This window comes from Hermetia illucens, chromosome 5 (assembly GCF_905115235.1).
Source record: "Hermetia illucens chromosome 5, iHerIll2.2.curated.20191125, whole genome shotgun sequence".
NCBI lineage: Eukaryota > Metazoa > Arthropoda > Insecta > Diptera > Stratiomyidae > Hermetia > Hermetia illucens.
The window spans coordinates 92,235,617-92,257,965 of record NC_051853.1 but is presented as its reverse complement, the minus strand read 5'-3'; the positions used below and the strand labels follow the sequence as shown (position 1 = coordinate 92,257,965).

The 22,349-nt window shown below is 39.9% G+C and overlaps 1 protein-coding gene across 3 annotated transcripts in view; it reads left to right on the top strand.

The window, feature by feature from the left end:
* Positions 1-22,349, top strand: part of LOC119656739 (teneurin-a) — a 769,843-nt gene that overhangs the window by 456,335 nt on the left and 291,159 nt on the right. For all 3 annotated transcript variants that reach the window (XM_038063287.1, XM_038063286.1, XM_038063288.1), the window contains one exon: positions 19,288-19,464. In XM_038063287.1, the coding sequence (XP_037919215.1) occupies positions 19,288-19,464 (177 nt within the window). The remainder of the gene's footprint in view (positions 1-19,287; positions 19,465-22,349) is intronic.

Below are 22,349 nucleotides of genomic sequence, written 5' to 3'. Positions count from 1 at the left end.
ATTCAGCTATTTCAAGCAATGTCATTGATCCGCTAGGCGAAGTGCATTCGCTGGCACACAGCATGAATATACATGTATATGGCCAGACTATGCAATGAAAGAGAAAAAACAAAATAAATTGAATAATATGACTGAATAATCCTTAAATAGGTTTTAGGATTTCGATCAATTTATAGGTAAGAGGCTTCTGGGATAAAAATTTCAGAAGGGAATTAAAATTTTTTTCTCCTTCTTCTTCTTTTTGAGCGTTTACCCTGTTCAGAAGCGAGGTATACTCATCAAAAAGGAATTAAAATGATCATGTATAAATGTATAAATAAGTATTTAAAAATACCCTAATGTTTTTGTTGTCATATGAAGATGAGGTGGGATTTCGAAATATTAATTATTTGGTTCAGAACAGCAATAAGTTGGCTTCAATACTTCACTTACAAGAGGGGGAAATTCACCAGATGGTATAGGGTTCAGAATACTTCCACCTCTTCAGCTGCATATTAGCGTATATGAGAAGCCTACCGTTGAAATCCTTTACAGGGTCATCTAAAGATATAATATAATCCGGGAAATACGGTAACAGAGCCCCTAACTCCTTAAATGCATCGATCCACTTTACATCTCCACAATCAGCCTGGTCTTATAAGGCCCTTTTGGACGATATAGACAACATCATCAAAACCGACGGTCACTTTTAATGTCAGATCAGTGCTTATCAATATTCTCGGGCGGTCAGCTGAAACTCAACTGACTCTGTGGCCTATCGCCATTATTTTTACGGTCAGCAAGGAAATACCTTCCCATCACAACTCCAAGCATGTTATGAGTTCCTCATAGAAAGCATACTTCTCTTCAAAAACGGAAATATCCGTCGGTGCGTAACACTCCAAAACTATGTTGCACCTTAAGATGGACTGGAGTCACGCCGTCAACATCCTATCACAAACCAGTTCCAAGGACATCTGAGCGCTGCTACTCGGTAGTGGTAGATAAACCCCCGCTTTGCTCTTCGCCGTCACTAGGCTTTCCTGAATACAAATTCACAGTGCGGCAAGAGGGAGGGAAGTGCTCCCCAGAAATGACCCGCTTATATCACCGGAAATCTCGCTCAAGTAAGTAAGTCGAAGTTTCTACTTGTACCGGGGCTGGATTGTCGATTTTATATGAAATATGAAATTAGTCCTCTCTCTCTTCACTTTTTTAGGCCTCATTCTAAATAATGTTTCCTTTCTCCTCTTCGCCTCCCTCAAATAAAATTCGAGTAAATATTGGACCAAAAGCACCACTCTATGAAAATGGCATAAATTATACTTAACAGCCACATACTACACATCCCTTCATTTAAGTATTTCCTTCAAAAGTGACCAAACAACAACTGGCCAACAATAAAACTTGTAAATGACACAAAAAGGAAATAACAGTTTTTCGTAGTCCTTGACGCCAATAGTTATCGCTCCCCACCTAGCAATTAATTATGGAAAATAGTACTTTGTCATCGCCCTGGTAACATGGACGTATTTCACCTTTAAAAAGTGCTTCATCATCCTTTTGTTTCAGTAACAGTTCCTGCATTTTCTAAACACCTTCCACGGAACATAAATTCTTATCCCCCTACCCCGTAGTCACCACTACCGTCAAGCGTCAACTGAAGGTAATATCTCCACTATATGTACGTTGTATATAGTGTGCTGTACAATTACATAAAAGACTGAGTGCCTGGGCCATAAAATACACTCGACCCGTTTTAATTGTAAACTCAATTAGTTTAGGACTATTTATTTTTTACGGTTTGTAAACATTCTCACAGACACTAGTGGCAGGACACTCTCGAGAAGTCTACAAGCGGATGTACATTCGGAACTTTATGTAGGAATGGGCGAACGGGGGTGAGTACGAGTATGTAAATGTGGGCGAGATGTATCTTTAACGCTAAAGTTAACTCAAAGGTCGTTCATCTAGTGCCAAAAACTAGATACAGTATGTCGCTTCTAGGGTAATATAGAGCCTGCCAGGCGGCCCACATATGCTTCTGAACCATTCGTCTGGTTTCGTCCTAGGGCGTCCTAGTGTTTGCTGTACAAGAGAAGAGCTAAACTAACCAAGGTATGCTCGCAGGGGCAGATTCATATACGTAGTATGATTGTTAACAATGAACCGAATTTCCGAGAAAGGGATCTAAAATCGAAAAATTGACAGGCAAGATATGGATTTTAAAAATCCAAATTATCACTGAGCTTTGATTCAAATGGAAAGGATCAAATATACAACACTGAAATTCCTGTTAAGATTAAATTCATAATACCCATTAGAATGGTCTCTTCACAAAAACTAATCAACTACAAACAAATGGAAACCCCTCGCTGTAAAGCAAGAAATCGTCCATTGTTAAAGTCCTGTCATAAGGGCGGGCGATTCCAAGGATTATCATATGATAATCTATCGGCAACGAGGGTTGCGTTTGGCGTTGTCAGACAGTGCGCTGCCTCTGTGTTGAAATAAATATTGTTAAATTATGCTTAAGGACACCCTTCGATCGTAAAATGCAGACCAATATTCTGGGTTGTGTCCTCAGAATTCCGTCTGGCCTCGTCGATGAGAGAGAAAGAAATCATGCAAAATGTTCCTTCCCAACAAAATGTTTGTTTTTAGTTTATTGACATACGACAAACATGTCAGTCAATCCTGAGCTGGTTGAAAATAAACGATTTGGTGCGTAGAATTTAGATGAATGAATAGGAGAAAATTTGTTATTACTATCGGAGGAATGTTCGTATACGTACTTGTTTCCAAAGAATGTGATTTATCGTCCCATCTGATCGATTCTCCATTGTGTGTCAAACGGTTGGCCAACAGAATTGGATGATGTTTATATATACCCTATATGTGCTTATATACAGCTCATGCACATATCACGTACAAATAAACGAAATCTGAATATTTAGAAAGGGAAATTGTGACGAGTGCATTGGCCAAATATTTACTTAAGAAGATCTTTATTATGGAAGTATTGGACGAGCCCCGCGGACAATTGCGAGATTTTGTTCAAGATAGCTTGGATACTTCCATAGAAAAAGGGATAAGTAATTGATGTTTGGACAATCGTTTGATTTAGCAATTTAATGATAGGAACCGAAATTTGTATCTAAGGAACTCATCACCTCTAAATAAATAAACAATTGTATCTTATTAAAGGTACACAATTGCTTACAAAGGGATACGAAAATAAACGCATTTTCGCTAAAAATAATGACTTAGAGCTATGAATTAGTTTTTGTTCAAGGTAAACATAATGAAAATAAGATTGACCCGTGTTCAAACAAAAATTGCAACAAAATGGGATTATAGCTCAGTACGTGGGCCACTATTCCAGCTTTGAGGTCCCATAGCATTGTGATAGTGCACTGAATCTGCCGGAGTAATATTAGGCAGGCAGGAAGATTGATATCCTTTCTAGGCGGTATCCCAAGTTACTGATACCGAGGGACAACATGACAACGAGGTTTCACTTCGATAAGAAGTTTGAAACACGTTGGAGTAACAAGGCAAACTGGGAGAGCGTGGTTGCGACATACGGCTTAAACCAGCAACTGATTACTTGGTACACTGACGGATCCCTCATAGCAGAGGGAGCGGGTGCCGGTATCATTGGTCCAAATAAAATGTACTTTGAGCCAATGGACAGGTACACTAGTATATTCCAGGCGGAAATTTACGCCATAGACAAATGTGCCTCCTTTAATCTGCAATGCAACTACAGGGGGCAGAACATAGCTATTCTCACCGATAGCCAAGCACCGATCAAGGCACTTAGGTCCAACCAGGTGAACTCTAAACTGGTATGGGAATGCCTTGAGAGACTGAATACACTCGGCTCGTCCAACAAGGTCTGGATACTTTCGGTTCCAGGCCATGCTGGGTTGGAAGGCAATGAGGCAGCGGATGAACTAGCCAAGAACGGATCAGGGATGCCTTTACACGGGCCAGAACCCTTCTGTGGAATCGGAAACGGTTTCATGACTATGAATCTAAGAAACGAAGAGAAACGGTTGAGGGAACTATATTGAGCGGGCCTACCAGGGATGGAGCAGTCCAGGGTGCTTATTGGGGGATACGAACCCATGCGTACAAAGGATTGCTTAAACCTCACCAAAAAGAACCTCCGAATTATAGGGGGGATTCTCACTGGTCACTGTCGGGTGAACTATCACCTAGGGAAGCTAGGGATATCTACGGACACTGCCTGCAGGTTCTGTGAGGAGGAAGACGAAACCTCTATGCACGTCCTGGGACAGTGTCCGGCACTTGTGCAAAGTAGGTCGATACATCTGGGAGAACACTTAATACCAGATGCAAAGCTGAAACTTCTGGAAGTGGGAAGCATACTAAAGTTCCTAACGGTTACAGGCCTGCTTGAGATACTATGATCAACAGGTACACTATAACCAGTAAAAGGGGCACAATAGTTCTTCAAGGACGCGGTGCGACTTTCCCTTAACAGAATAATAATAATAATTAAGGGGCAAGTACTACATTAATCGTCGCTTGTTGCACCAAAGGCTTGTCAAGTGTTTCCCGCAACACAAACACATGGTTGGGCTTCGGATCAATATCACTGTATCACTCACAGTGACGGTATCCCAGCCGTTATCAAGAAGCGCGTCCGACGAGAGGTTAACCTGGAAGATGGTGGTCAAGAGTCAATGGGGCCAAAAGCGACGGTATCTACAACACATTGCCATACTGCGGGCAACATTCCCAGTACTCGCCGAAGTACTCTTCCTCACCGCCAGGCTGAATTCTCCACTGTGGTTCAAAATGAATTTCAGGGAGCGTGTAGAACATTGAACTGGTTCCATTGCGTCAAGCAACTCCGAGAATTCTATCTTAAATCAATTATGAGATTGCCTCCCGATTGTGTACCATGTACTGTGTTAAGACTGTCAGAAGATCCGTTTTTTTGCTATTCGTTTGAGAGGCCGAAAAGATCCCCCATTAACACCCTGAATAGTTGAAGGAAACTCGGCCTGAATAGAGTTGAGAGCCCCTAGCATAACAAGTTCATCAATGTACAACGTCAGTTGAAACACAGGAGGCCTAAGCCGTTTCCTTTGTGCAGGGATGACCTACCTAGTTCCACTGCAAGGTCCCGTAGACATATCAATAACTTACTCAGTAAACCTCCTCATAACAGTCATTATAAGTCGAAGGATCAGTGAAACCTTCAACGCTAACAGGTTCTGTCCGAGCAGCAAAAGAGCCGCCGAATTTGACAGATAGGTTGCACAGCCACCAATTATCGACTCGGTCCTTGTAGAGCTACCAACCAGGAACCAAAGACGTCTATTTAGGGCTGTATAGCATTAATCCAAAGCTAATAAAGTTTTCTGCGACAGTAATGAGAAGATGGTATATTACCGTGAGGGTAACAACACCTTAGAGTTCATCCGTATAGGCAGTGGCATTTTCCAAGGGTATTCATTGAGTTGCTAGTGGTTTGGTATAGCACTGAACCTACTATTGGATACTAATGATGCTAGAAGGCATGGTATTGCAATCAAAAATGACCCATGTACTAAGGGCGAACTAAAACACTTAATATATCAATACTTGGATGACATTAACTTATATCCTGGTACTCCAACCGTATTTGAAATCCGTTGTACATCTTACGTTGTACATATGTTCAGCTGCGATGTTTGGTTGCAACTTGGTTAAGGCAAAAATTTAGAAAGTAGCATTGATGGCTTCTAAATTCAACCTATGACCCAGACAGACAAGTACTTATCGATTTTGTAAGGCACCCATGTCCGAATTTGTGATGTGAAGGATGCTCTGCTATAGGAGTTATCGCGACGTATAAAGCTAGTGTTGGAATTGCATTTCCCGGGCAAGCACAAAGTAGGCACATTGAATACGTTCATTATCCCTTCATTGGTATATGAACTCGAAATAGTGCCATGAACGAAAACCGATCTGGAAAATGACTAGCGGCGGATGCAAACTGCTATGTCTGAGCTCTTAATGCACCACCCAAATTTTATAGAAGATCAGATGAACCTGTCTCGTAACAATCCGGGGCGTGATTGACTTTACGGTAAAACTTCACCGCCAACTGTTTGTAAGACAGATTGCGAACTGACTCGGCTTAACTTAAAGGATCAATTGTTTAATCCTCTAATTGAGATAAAGTCGGCCCAGGAGCCGATCGATGAATGGAAGTCAAAGTCAGTTCAGGGTAAGCAGTTGTATGTCGATCTCCATTTGTAGAACAAATTGCTGTATGGTGGGGAGCCCTTTGCAAAGAGGAAAGAATTCATTTGGGCAATCCAGGACGTCATAATCACTACTATTATAACTCTCCGATCCCTAGTGAGTAAGCCAAGTTCTTGATGAAGAAAAAATAAAAAAAACCGTATATTCCAAGGATCTACCATAGGGGTTAACGTTTGAAGACGCCGTTGGCTGATTTGGACAGGAGAGTTCCTAATATTTGTTTCGTGCCCAACAACTGGTGTGTACCTCAAGACCTGTATGTCACCAATTTATCGTCTTGTTAGAGGCTTAAATGGGTGCCCTGAAGAGAAGAGCTCAACTTCATTAAACAGATCTTAGAACATAGGACTGGCAGTGCATGATGCCTGTATTTACACACATATGGTAAAGTCATGGCTTCTGCTGAAGAGAGTTTGTCTAGCAATTCGTATTCCGTGGTACATCTATTAAGGAATACCGAGATGGAGTTTCCTCTTAGCATGTTAGGAATCAGATGAGGCAAGGCAACTCCCTAATCCTTTCCTCCTAATGTGTACACTGTCCTATGTATTGTATGTATGTTATATCACCTAGTGATACCGATCACGCCGATGGCGATGGCCGACATCCATCCGCTAGAATTTACAACTTCAGCTACTCCTCGAAATATGTAGTGCAGTCAGTCAATCAGGCAAGTAATGGATTATATCGATCCTTCACTCAAAACCGTAAATAAAAAGAATTTTTAAATTTTTTTTTATTCAAAGTAATTTGCATTTCTTCTATTTTATCCAAACTCTTGGTTGTTTGAACATGTTTCAAAGGCTTTCGATAATACATTTGAATCACTAGATAAGCACGCGAACATATTTCAAGGGGAAATATTCGTCAATAGTGCCTCCTTCAACGTCGAAATGAACTATAGGGGGCAGAATATTGTTATCCTACGGACAAGGGCTATATCTAACATGCAGATACGGATTTGTTTCGCTTGAACTATTTTCCCCGCAGCACCCGAGAAGGGAAACCGGGAAGAATTTCAAAGTAGGAGGCAACTGGGGTGGGATTGATTGGTAAAGGGTCATTCAAACCACAAACTAATTCCCAACGTTAAGGTCCGGACACTGAGACGCGAAGAAGTTAACTATAATCTGATTCAATTGCCCACGATAAAACTGAACAGTACACCTAACTGTCTCAGTCGGGACCGGAAGATCCACAAGGAAGAGAGTACATATGAAATGTGGGTTTATATGGCAATAATCTTACTCAATGGGAACATACGAGCTGATGCCTTTTAAAAAAATATCTTTTCCGGAAAATGAATGCAGAACGGTACACAACATCCTAAAAATATTCAACTATCTTCAATAATTTCCGTATGTGCATATGTTTTAAATTTTCATCATTCTCACACTCTTTGGAAGAAATATCTTTAAACATCTTTCATAAATTTCAGTGAAATTCATGTTGAAATTAAATATCACACAATCAACAGATTAATGTTCACTTTGCAAGAAAAATAAATATCCAACAAATAGTCTAGCGGTAAAAAAAATCAATCCATTTAAAAAGATTCCGCTCGGCATGAAAATAAACTCTTTTGGACCCAGTAAAAATATCAATATCCCAATTTCAAGATACATAAATTTACTAAAGATCGAAAATGACTATGCACACAAGATACACTCCGGCTCATTTCTCAGAACATTAAAGACATAAATTCATCAATAGATCGTTATACTGAGCTTTAACTCTTTCTGCTGGTGCCTGCTAAGAATCGCAGAGAAGCACTTTATTGGAGGGAACATAAGCAGCTGGGTCCCCGTTGAAACCCCGCCCATTTTCACATGAAGCTTGATTGTCTAATATCTTTTCGGAGCGCAATCTAAACTTAAGCTTTGATGAATCCGCAACGGCTGTGGATTGCTTGAAAGCCATTAGAGAATTCCCATGGGCGTCTTTAATGGGAAAGAAAACTGAATCTAAGATGCACGAGATGTCATCGTGTCTAATCACCATGTAAAAATTCAGTATATCTGGAGTAAAGAAAAATAATTAAAATTCTTAGGACGAATTCAGGGCTGTTTGGGAATATGTTAAGTATCGCAAATATCTAAACAATTTTTTGAATCGCTCTCAACAATTTTTAGGCCTCTTTATGGCTTGTTATATTTTCCAAATAAAACTAAAAAAAAATGTCATAATTATCACCCATATTTGCAGGTTAGATGTAACATCTTTTAACTGGGGCAATAATATCTGGGTTGAAATTCATCTTATTCTATGTTGAAATATTCCAAAAATCCGTTGGCGCGATTGGCATATTAATTACAAAGATCCAGTTGTTTACAAAATTTTTGAAGGTTGGGTGGTCAATTCGGTGGTTCAAGCTAGCAATAAGCAGTGATCAAAGAAACACCGTTCATAACATTCTATGATTATTTGAAACTTTGAAACAAAAAGAAGAAGAAATTTTGTCAGTGGAATACGGGACCTTTTTGACCATCAATGAACATTTTGTATGCTGATGTTACTACTCTGATGTATCAACAGAAAGTGTATCTGACGTTCCAGAATATCAGTAAGGATAAAAATAATAATCGTTGGCGCAACAATCCAATTGAATCAGGACCTCGAAGTGTGTTAGAACACTTCATTCAAGGCCGTAACGGCCTTGATACAGGATTACTGTATCTTATAGGAGGCAATGTGGTCAGCATTGCGTTCGCTCTTAATTATTACCCTGATTTGACTCAAGTACTCATTCACAGCTGAGTCGGCTGGTATCCGATGTTAAATCGTGATACAAATCTCACTACCACCAGTGAGCTTTGTGCTCTAACCACTGAGTTACCCGGATACTCATTTAGTAAGGATATTCTGTAAAAAAGAACGTTGGTGCATTCTAGTCAATCTTTTGAGGAATTTGGAATTTGTGTATCTTTCATCAAACACTTCAATAGCTCCGTCTTATTACTTCCTAAGAAGCGTATAACTTCTTTTAGTTTAGATACACCAGCCGAATAACGGTGTACATACGGATTATTCAAAATAATAATGCGTTACATTTATTTTGAATTTTGATGCCATATTTTTGTGACTTTATGACCAAATTCTTATTCCAGATCTATTTGGCTCTGAAGTGCATTAGAATACCAAAAGGTAGATAGTTGATATGAACTTTTGTATCTCCTATTCAAACATTGTCAGTTTATGGTCACTGGGTTTTTTTCATAGTACAGCGCTTCTGATCGTCGAATCGAATCTTGTTGTGCTTTTTAATCTAAGGAATGAATGGATGTTTGCTGCAATTGTTCTGTCTATATTAGCTACGCAAGAGCTACTTTGAGTCCTAAGTCTGCGTCTGCATAGGCTGTGTAAGTTGGGAAATAAAATGTTGCTTTAGAACTAATATAACTCGAGTTGTTTTTTGGGATGATCGCCCTTAATAAGAGAATTCTTCTTAAGCTAAGGCTCAAAACACTTATCTTCGGCATCGTTACTCCCATCTATAAATTTAATTTCGTTTCCTCGGGCGATATAACGAAAATGTATCTGCAAATTCTGCTACTCCCAATCATCAACAAAGACAACAAAGCATCGATAATAGATGAAATTGAAGAAATTATTCAGAAGGTGTCGGAAACTCTGTACGAAGACAAGTTGTTCTTGACTAAGTGGGACTCCAACTAGAGGGATGTTCTGAATGATGTTGATAAGTGCCGACAAGTAGGTGCTTTCGTCGATCTTCAGAAGGTAGAACCCCCAGGGGGGCTGTATACAAATGGATTGGCAAACAGCATTCACAAAAGGGAAACCTGTTTCGCATTGTGGATCGGCTTTTCCTTTTGATTTGCTTCGGACCGGTGTATTTCAGATGTTTCCTGATCGACTTCTCTACCCTTGGCCGTAACCCTGCAATATACAGTGGAATTCTGATAAATGGTACATCAATTATTCGTTTCAGGCTAATTCGTACAAATACAAATTTGCGAATCCTCAGATTTAACTTTCTTTATATTGCATTCCCGATAATTGGTAATCCAAATATTTCATACCAAATCTACAGTCGCTTGACGATGCGCATTATGGGGATTCTACTGTAATAAATAGCGTCAGAACTAGCGCTACCCCATAATGATCACCATGTATTTGTGGAATCGGAAAGTCTGATAGATTACATTTCCCTAGGATGATAAGGTGTCTCTGGTTATAAAAGGGGAATATGTCAGACATCATTCCACTCGCAAGAAGTCAGCCCTGTCCTTCGATAAAAGAATTGAGAGTCCCTTACCAATGTGACTTTTTCACCGGGGGTCTCCTTTGAATTCTCCTTACCAGGCTCTCGACCAGCAGGTGGGGGCACCTGCTTATCCCATGCTTGGGCTGTAGCAGTTCCAGGACTGTTAAAGATCAAGAGATTCACACTCTCAGCCGCCTTAATAAGAAAAACTGGGTAAAGAATTTCGCAGGCTCTGATTCATCTATAGACGCGTGCCCGATCAAAGTTTCGGATAGTTTTTACTTACGCCCCTTTTGGGGCGATTGAAAGTTTTGCCCTTAGCTCATGATTCACGAATTTTGCATGCCTCTGGAGGCCCAATCGATTGGTTTCCATTTCTTCCTCATATTATGGCTTTTGGGAGAAGCGAAGATTTTACAGATAGCCGAGAATCTACTATATTATATTATTTGCCAGCTCTTTTTAGCTTCGAATACACGCCAGAGTTACTTCTAACTCAGTGTAAGCATGGTAAGCAATGAACTTTGTAGGGATTATTCCGAAGCTCCACGTCCCATCTCGATATGATTTCATAAATAAAACCACGCTCTGTAACTCTAGTTTGGAAATAGCTTGTCAAGACCTTCAGTGGTATGGCGTGTCCCTTAGCAGCAATCAAATGTGCGGCACATATGGAATCCGAATCCAATTCAGATGATCTAAAAGTGATAATATCTTCGTGAACTAATCTTGCGCACCCAAGGGAGTTTTTCATCCTAGTCGTACCTTCCTTGTCAGAGCCTTTGAATTGCGATATAAAGCTTCATAACGACGGAATGTAACCACCCAATGTGATTGTGCAAAGAACCTGCTATACTCAGAATCTAACCCTTTTTAAATGCCGTTTGCTGATTCTACTTTATATTTTTTACTGAAAATAATCTAGTATTTCTAGATTCGTATCGTCTTCCACCTATTAAAGCTGCATGGAAGCATCCACCCGCCATGGTTTTTTAACGTCATCGAGGACTTCTTTCTCGTTGAAGGCCTACATAGCGAAAAGCAACTGGCCCTTGCTCTAGAGTTATTAACACCGTCATTGTACATATCTATAAGTTGGGGACGGCTAATTATCCCTTGGTTAGTTATTACACTCGTAGTACTATGGGTATTATCATCTAAGAACTTATCCTGAACTGTAAGATAATGCCCCACCGCTCCTCCCCAAAGCAAGGAGAAGCTTTATCAATAAAAATTTATTGCTAGATCTTTCGTTAGAAGCAAGTGTAACCCGATATTTTAGGAATGAACATTGGTTTTCAATGTATTTCATTTCCTTTTCCATTTCTTCATTTGAAGCGTCTTATCACGGCAACTTCTCAGGATTAAATGGGCTGGAGCGTTGTCGTAATGAAGTTTTGACTCCTCGACATTTCTGAAATGGATAGTGTCATCAAGTTGCTTTAAACCTTCAATATACGAAGTCTGCTTTACTGTGGAGCCTTGAAGAAGTACTCCTGGGGAATGGCACCCTTAGCATCGAAGGAAACTATCAGCATTCCCTTAACATCAAATCAAGCTTGGCAAGCTTTTTGCTGCAATTGCATTTCTTTTCATTTGCATAACCATAACCTGCGATTCGTCATCTATTGTGGTCCTTGAAAAGAAATTCTCACCTTCTTTTGATTGTTGGAGCAATTCCCGACAGTCCTGGAAACTAGTGGGTTTTTGGTCGTTCGCTATCAGGCGTACTACAAAATTTCCGTCTAAATCTCACGGCGAGATCCAACTGATATTTCCCACTCTTTACCTAGCTTCTTAATGCTCGGACCTCAATTTGTCAGCAGTTACCTGCAGGTACCTGCAATCAATCAGTAGCTGATCTCTATAAAGCTAGCGACACCAAGTGAATTCCACTAGAGCAAATTTGAGCCACGTAAGGAGGAGAGCCAATATATTAGCATAAATTTGCAGTTATCAAATATACTTCTTCCGATTAGAAGGTATTTCGATTTTAACTAGGGTTATGTGAAGAACTTAGCATATATTTAGGGTTGTGACGAGTCATGTTACTCTGGTTATGCCCCGAAAGCTTCTTGTTTGAGTTTAGGCTTGAGTACCACTTTATGGAAGATCATTTTGGAGACAAGGCCTAGATTCGACTTCTAATTTATTAGCCAAACGAGACAATTTACCCCTAATTTCCTGTTTTTTTTTTCGCTCTCAATTTGGTTCTTTTTTTTGCCGTTGATCTAAATGCGTTGCCTTACTTATTCCGGAAATAGCCAGTCGACTATTTCCAAAAGATGACTACTTTCTACTCACAAAGTGCTGGTAAATACTCAACAGTGAGAAAAAGTTTGATCACTCGAAGAACATCTAGAAAAAAAATACATCCTTTACCATATTCCCGGCACCTGAAAAACATTTTACTATCGGCACTCTCTATTCCTCTAAATCGGTTGCGGTTTGGACGCCCCTAATCAACCTAACCATTGCATCTAACTATGATCACTTTTATGCGACCAGATGATGATGATGCGCCTCAAATATAAATTAAGTTTTTAATGCTGTCCACAAGCTTGTGTGTAGGTTTTCGTTTTGAAGTTAATGCGATATCAAATCTGTTAAGGGATAAATTACTTTTGGTTTATTCCGCAACACACTGTTTAATAGTTTCCAATAGTTGTAAAAGATGTTTTCCAAATTAACCGCATAATGAGAGAATATAGTCATCCTACTTATTGTAAATTATGAGACTATAAACTAGGAAATTCGTGTCACTTTATAGCTTGTTTCACCACTTAAATATGGTCAATATTTAAGAGGATCCACTCGTAAAGCACTTCTCTCCTAATCGCATTTTATTGGCGAATCCAGACGGGCGGACAAGGTATAACGATAATCATGATATCTCTCTTGCAATCAGAAAGATGTCTTTCTTATTGAATTGGAAACTGTTTATTAGATGACGCTGATATTGGTTGATGATTGTCTGAAGATGTTTTTATTAATGGTTTTTATTACTTTCGGCTATCAAAACATGCAAGAAATTTAACGATGATTTGTGAATAAAATGGAGAAAATGTTCGCAATTTCCTGTACTGGTGCTCGTTTTCTTTACGATTCTACAGCTTTTCAAAGAAGTATCATTGATTTTGAAATGACATTTTTATGAAGAACACTGAAAGCCACAAAGTTATTGAAAGCATGCTTGACATGGAGAGGTTCTTTGATTGTTTGGTATAAATTGTTCCCAAATACCAGGACAAGTATTTTAATTTAATCTAGAATTCCAAATTTATGATCACTTATATGAGATTCTTAGAAACCATAATATCCCTGAAGTATCTGTGGCTCTCTTATCGGATGAATTTCAGAACTCTCAGAAATCTCCTTGAAATATTATCTGAGAATCAGATTCAATCGTGACTAATATGTATTTTATGTGAGGACTCCAAGAAATTTAAAAAGTGTCTTTAAGGAGCTCCAAGAAATAGATTGATATTGTGCTCATTTTGACTGGTTAGTAAACAATTGGAAATTTTTTGTTGAAGGGACTTATTGCACTTCGTAACAGCTGTTTTGGGTCCTATACATCTTTCAAACTGAAGTGAACAAATAAGTACTAAAACTGAATGTAAACAAGTGATAACTAAATGTACAAACTATTCCGTAATATCGTTATTTTAGTGTGGAATATTTCAGGTAAACATTGAATATTCAACCCCATCTCCGGAAAGGGAGAACGAAGTATGGTTCGTCCTCTTCAACTGCGATAAAAACTAGTTTTGCCTATCCCCCCCCCCTCCCCCGCCCTTAAAACGTTATAGTTCCTCAAAGTGGGGGTTCCTTGAAGGGAGAAAGGAAAGATTTGCAAGGCCATTTCCTTTAAAAAGTAGACGTTAATGGTAAAATTTAATATTTAACCCCATCCTCACAGGTAGCAAAGAGTGTATGGAGGGAAAAGTGGGAGGTCCTCTTTCTCGAAGTCCGTTAAAAGATTATAGCCATGCAAATGTTGGTATATTGTCATCATCATGGTAAAGAAGGAGGTGATGAACGGGGTATGTAGGGGAAGAACACTACTGAACATTTCAGTCAGTTGGCAAAGATTTGTACTTTCACAGTAAACATTGCTTCGCTGCGGACCTCAATACTGATAAGGAGGGCCCGCGGTCGCTTTGGCCGGTGTAGTCCATGACATAAACGTAATCTTTCTGTGCACTTCATGTCCCAGGGCAGAGGTAAGGCAGCGGCTGATGAGTTGTCTCTGCCCTGGACGAAACCGTCAATCAACTTTTTGGTTCTTTTTTTTCGGTCCGTCACTAAGTGGGTGCGGACTCAGGACTACCAGCATCCTCAACGAAAAATATTTACTTCGACCTGGTTTAGGTCTGGACTATGACGGATTTCACCTGAATGTAATTCGTACCCATTACGTGTTTGCGATTATATTTAAGTGGAACAATTACCATCTGTCGTTACTTTCGGTCCCGTTGCTCCCAGGGCAGAGGTGAGGCAGCGTCTGATGAGATGCCTCTGCCCTGGACGAAACCTTCAGTCAACTTTTTGATTAAATTGTTCTTCCATCAAGACATCTTTTTGCGAATGACTTAGGGATGGATTTCGGATAAGATCTGCTACCGTTCTAATATTATGAATAAACCTTAGGACTGATGGCGTAACGTTGTTAGTAAGAGGCACATTCATTATTGATTGACATCATTTGAAAAAAGTTTTAATTGCGATGTACAGTTTTTCTTCCCTTTTTGATTTAAGTAAAGCTTTCTCGTCGTCTTCTTCTCCACAGAGAAAGAGTATATGATTACCAAAAAATTGTATCCTGGCAACCTTCGACCAGTATAATCAATGTTGTTACGTAATTGTTTTCGTGGATGTCAAAACTGACGTACTCAGATTGGTTGGTTGGATTTTGTAAAAAGCCTTTTTTATACGAAACTTGCCTTTTTGGAATCTCCACACGTAATTTTGAACACTCAACAAGAAATTGCATACATTATTCTCATGAGTTTCGTAAAGAGTTAAAAAGTGAAAACTTAAGATGAAAAAAAGAATTCTTTCTTGGCTTTGATCTTCCAAACGTCATGATAGCGGGCCTGAGTGTATATGATGCATTCGGGTATTCTCTGTTGAATTTTAACCCCCAGATAAAAAGCCAACCTAACATTATTTGGTCTAGGTTTCTCCTTATAGCACCGATGTACAATGGTCCCGGATGCTTTCAATTCTCCTCCAAATTTTCTATTTCATTTTCAGTCTTTTGAGCGCTTCCAAGTAGAAAGTTGCGTTCACAATACTTGACAGGTACGAACTCATGGCGAATATTGCCTCGGATTAAAATAAGTATGGTTTTGACTCTGGCTTTGACTACGTATGCCCTCCTGGTGCCGAACAACCCTAAAGGTGTCCTCAGACATCCATGAGTCATCACTCGCTTGAACTGATCTTAAAGTTCAATTAAGACCAGTTTCCCATATTTTCAAGAGTTCTTAGAACTGAAGCATTCACATGTCCCTTTGCTCATCATTCAACACTTTTGGGAACGATTTGAAGCACACTTATTCCGTCTTCATCTTCAAATCATCGGTTGCAATACGAAAAACGGTCGTTTTCGTCATGCTTCGAATTTCTCCTATCAAATAAAAGTGATTCGAGAACTTTATTGGTGTAGGCTGGATCACCGACTTCCTTTTAGTCCTTCTCGAATATATCGTGCCATGGTAAAACATGTTATTTAGACAAGGGCATACTCCCTGCCTGATGAATTAATGAAATCGTTTCGAAAGCAAACTTTCTAAGGTTAGCGTAAACTTTGACAGAACACTACGGTACGCCAGCTGAAAACCTCATTTTCGAAAAAAGCTCGATACATGTTTTGTGATGGACGAATGTTCTTTCGAAAGTAAGGGTGATAAAACGCTGTGGTGTATCCTCGCGTCTAGAAAAAATTGTTTTCGTTAATTACGGAATGCAGCTCAGTAGACAAACGCATGGGAGGAATCGTTACAGGGACGAAATATAGGAGACAATTTACATAGTCTATACCTGCGGAAAGGGAAGAAAAACAATCTCAAAAAAAAAGTAAAGTCCTCATCACAACACAATCACAATAGTAATATAATAATCGTTGGCGCAACAATCCAAATTGGATCAGGGCCTTGAAGTGTGTTAGAGCACTTCATTCAAGACCGTAACGGTACACTAGGAGGTAATGTGCTCAGCATTGCGCTCGCCTGACATTATTACCCTGATTTGACTCAGGTACTCATTCACAGCTGAGTCGACTGGTATCCGATGTCAAATCACGATAAAATTCCACTGCTACCAATGAGATTTGAACCGCGACCTTCCGTACGACAGCCTTGCGCTCTAGCCACTCAGCTATCCGGACACATCACAACACAAGGGATCAAACCTTTCGAGATAAAGTCCGCTGAGTACTAAATCCCGCAAAATGAACGACTCTGAAGAAAAAAGAAGGAACTAACGACCAGAGGATCATTAAAAAACTAAAAGAGAAACCAGTATATTACTTATACAATCTTCAGGACTTCCTTAAAAGGAAGCAAAAGGCTCGCGCCGAATGCAAATCAATTATTATGACAACCTTCAGAATCGCTAACCCCTCTCCATCCAGACTCAAGTGGCTCCGGCAAATTCATAAAGAAGTCAAAGAAGTCAGAGAAATAATCGCAGCCACAAGCTAACCGATCCAAAAAGTGATTTTCGGCAAGAGTAAACAGGCTAGGTCTAAACTCAGGAGAGCGTCAAGTAAGAAGCAGCAAGGAAGTCGTCGTTAATAAGTTAATAAGTTAAGGAAAGACAAGCATCTTTTAATACGAAAGCGTTGTTCTCGAGCCTGTCTTTAAAAAAATCCCAGCAGTTATTCGAGGAGTGGACTAAGATTCACTAAAATTCAGCTGAATGGTGAATGAAGGTCAAACTATATAACTGGCATTCACATGTATGAATGAGCCTTACTAGACATCCAAGAACGCATTGTACAAAACAGGGCCTTTCCGCGTGTCAAATATTTTTAGGCAACCTATAGAAACTGGAGGCTAACAGATCAGATACGTATATGGACGATATGTTGGTAACTGGCAAAAGACAAGAAACAGGCACGATAGATTTGACTTAGGAAGTTTAAGTCGTTTTCCCTTTTATGTTTTTTCCACGCAATATAATGCATATTTTTATGCTAACACACGGCTAGGTGCAGGGTAACCGGCATTAGCAATATGGAAATTCTTATTTATGCCGCTTTTCCCATACGGAAACGGCTGCTTGCGTTCTTGTTACTGTAGTTAAACCGGGGTCCGCATGGTCGACCGAGGATTGGAAAGAAGAACAGCTGAGTTTTTCGGGTGTTCGCTCGATCCCCAATTCACTTCGAGGAAAAGATATTTTAGGACGTTTTTCATTGCGTAACTTTAGTGCGTTTGCAATTACTCGCGAAGAGCTCAGCGGAAAATACTATCCCTATACCAGCCAAGCAGGCTGGAGGTAGACTAAACAATTCTAGGAATAGTGATTATGAATATTACGACGCTTTCGGTAATTTGGATTATTTCACGCCTTCCTCAAGTACCTTGGGACGCGACAAATATTTTGTCATGGGAGGCGTGTAGTCTAACGAAATTGAGCATGGCATTTTGACGTGTTTGTTTCAGGTATTTCGGATACACAGATCTTTCAAAGAAATCTTAGGTAATAGCTCTTACCTTCTACATTGTACATTCCCATCACATTATTTCTATTGATCATTTTTCATCTGTTGTTTATTATACAACCATGATTATAAAAAGTAACAACAATTTTGTTTATAAGAAAATAGATGACTTGCGGTTTCGTCCAGGGCAGAGGCAATTCATAAGACGTTGTCTGACTCCAAAAGGATATCTACAGTCCAGACCTTGGTTAGCACCACAGAGGCGTGCAAGCACATGTCCACGGGATACTTTAGTGAAACTGTAGTGAACCATCAACTTTACCAACTTTTTCTATTTTTGATATAACACTGTCTGCATGGTTGATCCTAGTCAAACCGGAAGAGCACTTTTGGTTCAGCGTTAATTACAGTGTGCATCGAGTTTTTTGGTATTGTGTATAGTTGTGGCTTCTTCCTTTATGGTTTCAAAGGTCACTTTCTAAATACAATATAGAACAGACGATCCTGGTGACCACTTGTTGGAACTTCGAAAACACTTTCAACTATGATAGCAAGGATAATTTTATTTGATGTGATTGATCATAGAATTGAGTCGTAATATTGGAAATGTAAATCAGTGGCAACTTTTGACCCTGATGTAAAGCAGGGTTGGTTCAGAGAATATTTTCAATAAAATACACTCGTCAGATATAGATTTATTCGAAAGACTATACTACTCATTTTCGTGGTTTGAATTTCGGTCATCGTGGATATCTGCGTCCGACTTTGTGCTTGTTTGGCTGCTGCTGGCTTCTCACTTGTACAGCATTAAATATGATGACAATGAAACTGAACAGTGAAACAAAATGGGGCAAAAAGTGAAAATAAGAACGAAGAGAACTTCGTGTAGATCCACCCTTCAATGAATGAACAGTAGACGTTGAAATTTTAGAAAACGGCTTTGGAACTCTACGCGTTAACTGCAAACATTTGAATTTTTTAAAATACTGCAAGAGTGGACTTATTTTAACTGACAAAATTCATTACCTAACATGGAGCAAATGAAATAAAATAATGAATTTTAGTAACAATTATCGCTCCTACAATACTAAATTCCCATATTCTCTCTTTCCATTTCCAGGTTAGGAACAATGCAACCTAATGCGCAACAGCAACAACCTGGAATGTCAGCGGCAAATAATTCTAGTGGTCCACATTGCCAACTAGGGGGTACATCTCCGCTTGTAATGCCTGGATTTCCTCTAAGGACATCGCATTCATCCCATACACCGCACTATTCACCATACTCGCCATCCAGGTTTGTAAACTTTTATGTAGTATTTCGTTTAGGTTTCATTCTTTGACTTCAAATTCGAATTGTGGTCAAATTATAAATACAAGGGTAGTGTCAGTAGTGTCAATTTTTTTAATACAATATCCTCTAGTTTTCATGACGTGTGAGGCGTAGTTTCTACTTCGATGCCTCTATATTATTCGCCGTTCTGGAAGGAATGGTGCCTGTAATAAAAGAGCAGAAATTTAGGAGTTGTTCTCTAGAGAGTATAAAAAATATAGTCTTATATGAGCTACGTTGTTAGTTGACGGGGTGAAATGACCGAAACCCCATTGTGATATCCCAGCCCTCATTACATCTAGAGAATAACTGTGATAGGCCGGAGTTGTTGATTTGTTCTTTTTCACAAATGCTGGGGGTGTTAGCCGTTTGCTTCCTACGCAAAATTGATGAAATGAATCCTGAAAATATTATGATTATGTTATTTTTTATGAATTTATTACTAAACGAATCCCAAATGAACGTCCTGATAACGTAGTTTTCGGTAACGGCAAGGAATGTGGCTTAACTTAGAGGATTGGTTTTTCAATTTTCGAGTGTGGTGAAGCCAGACCAGGAGAGTATCAGTGAATGGAATTCGAAGGCAATACTCGATCAACACGTCAATTGTCTCTGGTAGTCATTTATCAATTTGTATTTGTCGAACAGATGGTTGTGTGCTGGAGAGCTCTGTACTGAAACGGAAAAGTTGATAGTTTCTTTCAGATTTTGAGGTAAACAGCGAAGTCGGATTTGACGCTATCAATGCCTTGATTGACAGCAGGTGCCGCCTTCGATAGAAACAACAAGAAATGACTCCGTGAAAAAGAAAGCAGATTTAGTCAATGTAGTCGAAGTGTGAGGAAAGATGACATAATCCATTAAACCCCTCTAGATCCTCGGCACTCCAGATACACTACCAGTTGACACTACCGACAACTTTCTCGAGATCGACGATGAACAGGTAAACTCCTCATTGCTTCATAATAGTACCACCCATCGTACTATTCGTACTAGTCGTTGCAGGGGGACCCACATAAATATCTCTCATCGCAATCTAGCGCTTTGCATGATACACGAAAATATATATTCCTTTTTTTCGTTTCCAATGCAGAAAAAGCTTTGTTTCCGCTTTTCTAGTCTATACGTGATAAAGGTGCTTAACCTCGAAAATTTTGTCAATCAGGGTCCTCATAGTTCTTCGTAAGGTGATTTTTCATTGAGGATATTATAAAAACCACACTATCAGACAATAAATTAATCCTAAGTGCAAATATATAGGCGCGTAGGCCATCGCTTGATAAGTCGACTGGTTGTATAATTCTTACAGAGCTCGGCAAACGTATCTGTTCCTTTTCTGTAATGATTTCTGCTGTTTCAATCTTTCTGTCGCTTTCATGTAAACTGGACAAAAGGAAAACTACCTACTACTTTAGTTCATCGGCACAGGTAAATCGCTCCATGCCGGCAGCAGCTGCTGTATACAAGTTTCCAGTATTTCTATCTTGTTTTTTTCCGCAACTTTCTTCATTCTATTCGTATACATATCAATACTTGGTGAAGGGGTTGCAAAAGGGTGCTAATCAGCCCGTTCAAGACAAAAGTTGTGCTGATAAGGCGAACATTGCCGGGGAGTTCGACGCGATATTGAATCCATGGTGTGTGGAGGAAAGGGGGGTTTTTAAAATATCTTCATTGCCGCTAGCGCCAAATGCTCATAACTGATATTGGTATTCACTAGTACCGAAAAATAGCAAAATGCCATTTAGGATTCGGATCCCTAGACTACTTCCGAAATGAATCCTGCAGGATTTTTTTCAATATTGTATTGATTTTTGTTATATTATGCGGACTTGAGTTGTAATGTAAACTTTCGGCGACCAAAGATTTTTCAGGGGACAGTTTATATCTGTACATCTGCCACGTTCTTCCAAGTCTTATTTTGATTTTTTTTTTTTGGAGTAGGGTAGGTGATTGTGTTTACGCACAGAGTGTTGGACTCCCGCAACAGAACGCTGGCGGACTACCAACTAAACACCTCCCAGTCATCAGAGAACTAACCTGGAACCGTTTGACACATTACTTCGGGCTAGCCCTCCCGCTCTCCTGGCTTTGGGAGCCTTCAAGTCAGGGAATTCCTTTCACCAACGGGAGGGGAGGAGGGGAATTGTTGTTAGTTCAGGAAACCCCTTACCGTCCGATCCCTCTGCCGGTCGAGTTCAATCTTCTTCGCAATAAGAAGAGCCCGAACATAATGCGCAATACGTTTTCCAGCTGCCAGCGCTCTTCAGCATCTCTCTGACACTGTTGTCTGGAGAGAGTTCCCCTGTATCTGCATAAAGCTGCTGGCGAAGGCCGTTTCACCTCTCGCAAAAGAAAAAGGTGTGTTCAGCGTCGTCCGCCACTCCATTGCAGAACACACAATCAGGAGATCGCGCCTTCCCAATCCTGTGCACCTGAAAACCTCCATGCCCACTTAGAAGTCGGGTAAGAAAGTAATCAATTTCACGGTGCTTTCTGTTCAATCACGGGTCTAATTTGTCGCCATTAGCCGACTCAAGGCCGCCACTCCCGCTGCAGCCCGGTCGCTTTGATTTGCTCGAAGAAGATCATCTTCGAGTTGAGCATTAAAGCAAGGTATTTAACCGCTGGTTTTGACTCTATAGTCAACTCGCCGATCGATATGGGACGCAAGGTCGGGATTCTGGTCAGGATGACTACTTCGGTTTTTTCCAGCGCAAGGTTGAAACCGTGAGCAGTTATCCATCCACTTACTCGTCGCATCAATATGCCAAGTCTGCTTTGCCGCAATGTCGTCTGCATAACCGACTAGGCGCGACTCTTCGGGAATATCGAATCGCAGCAGACTA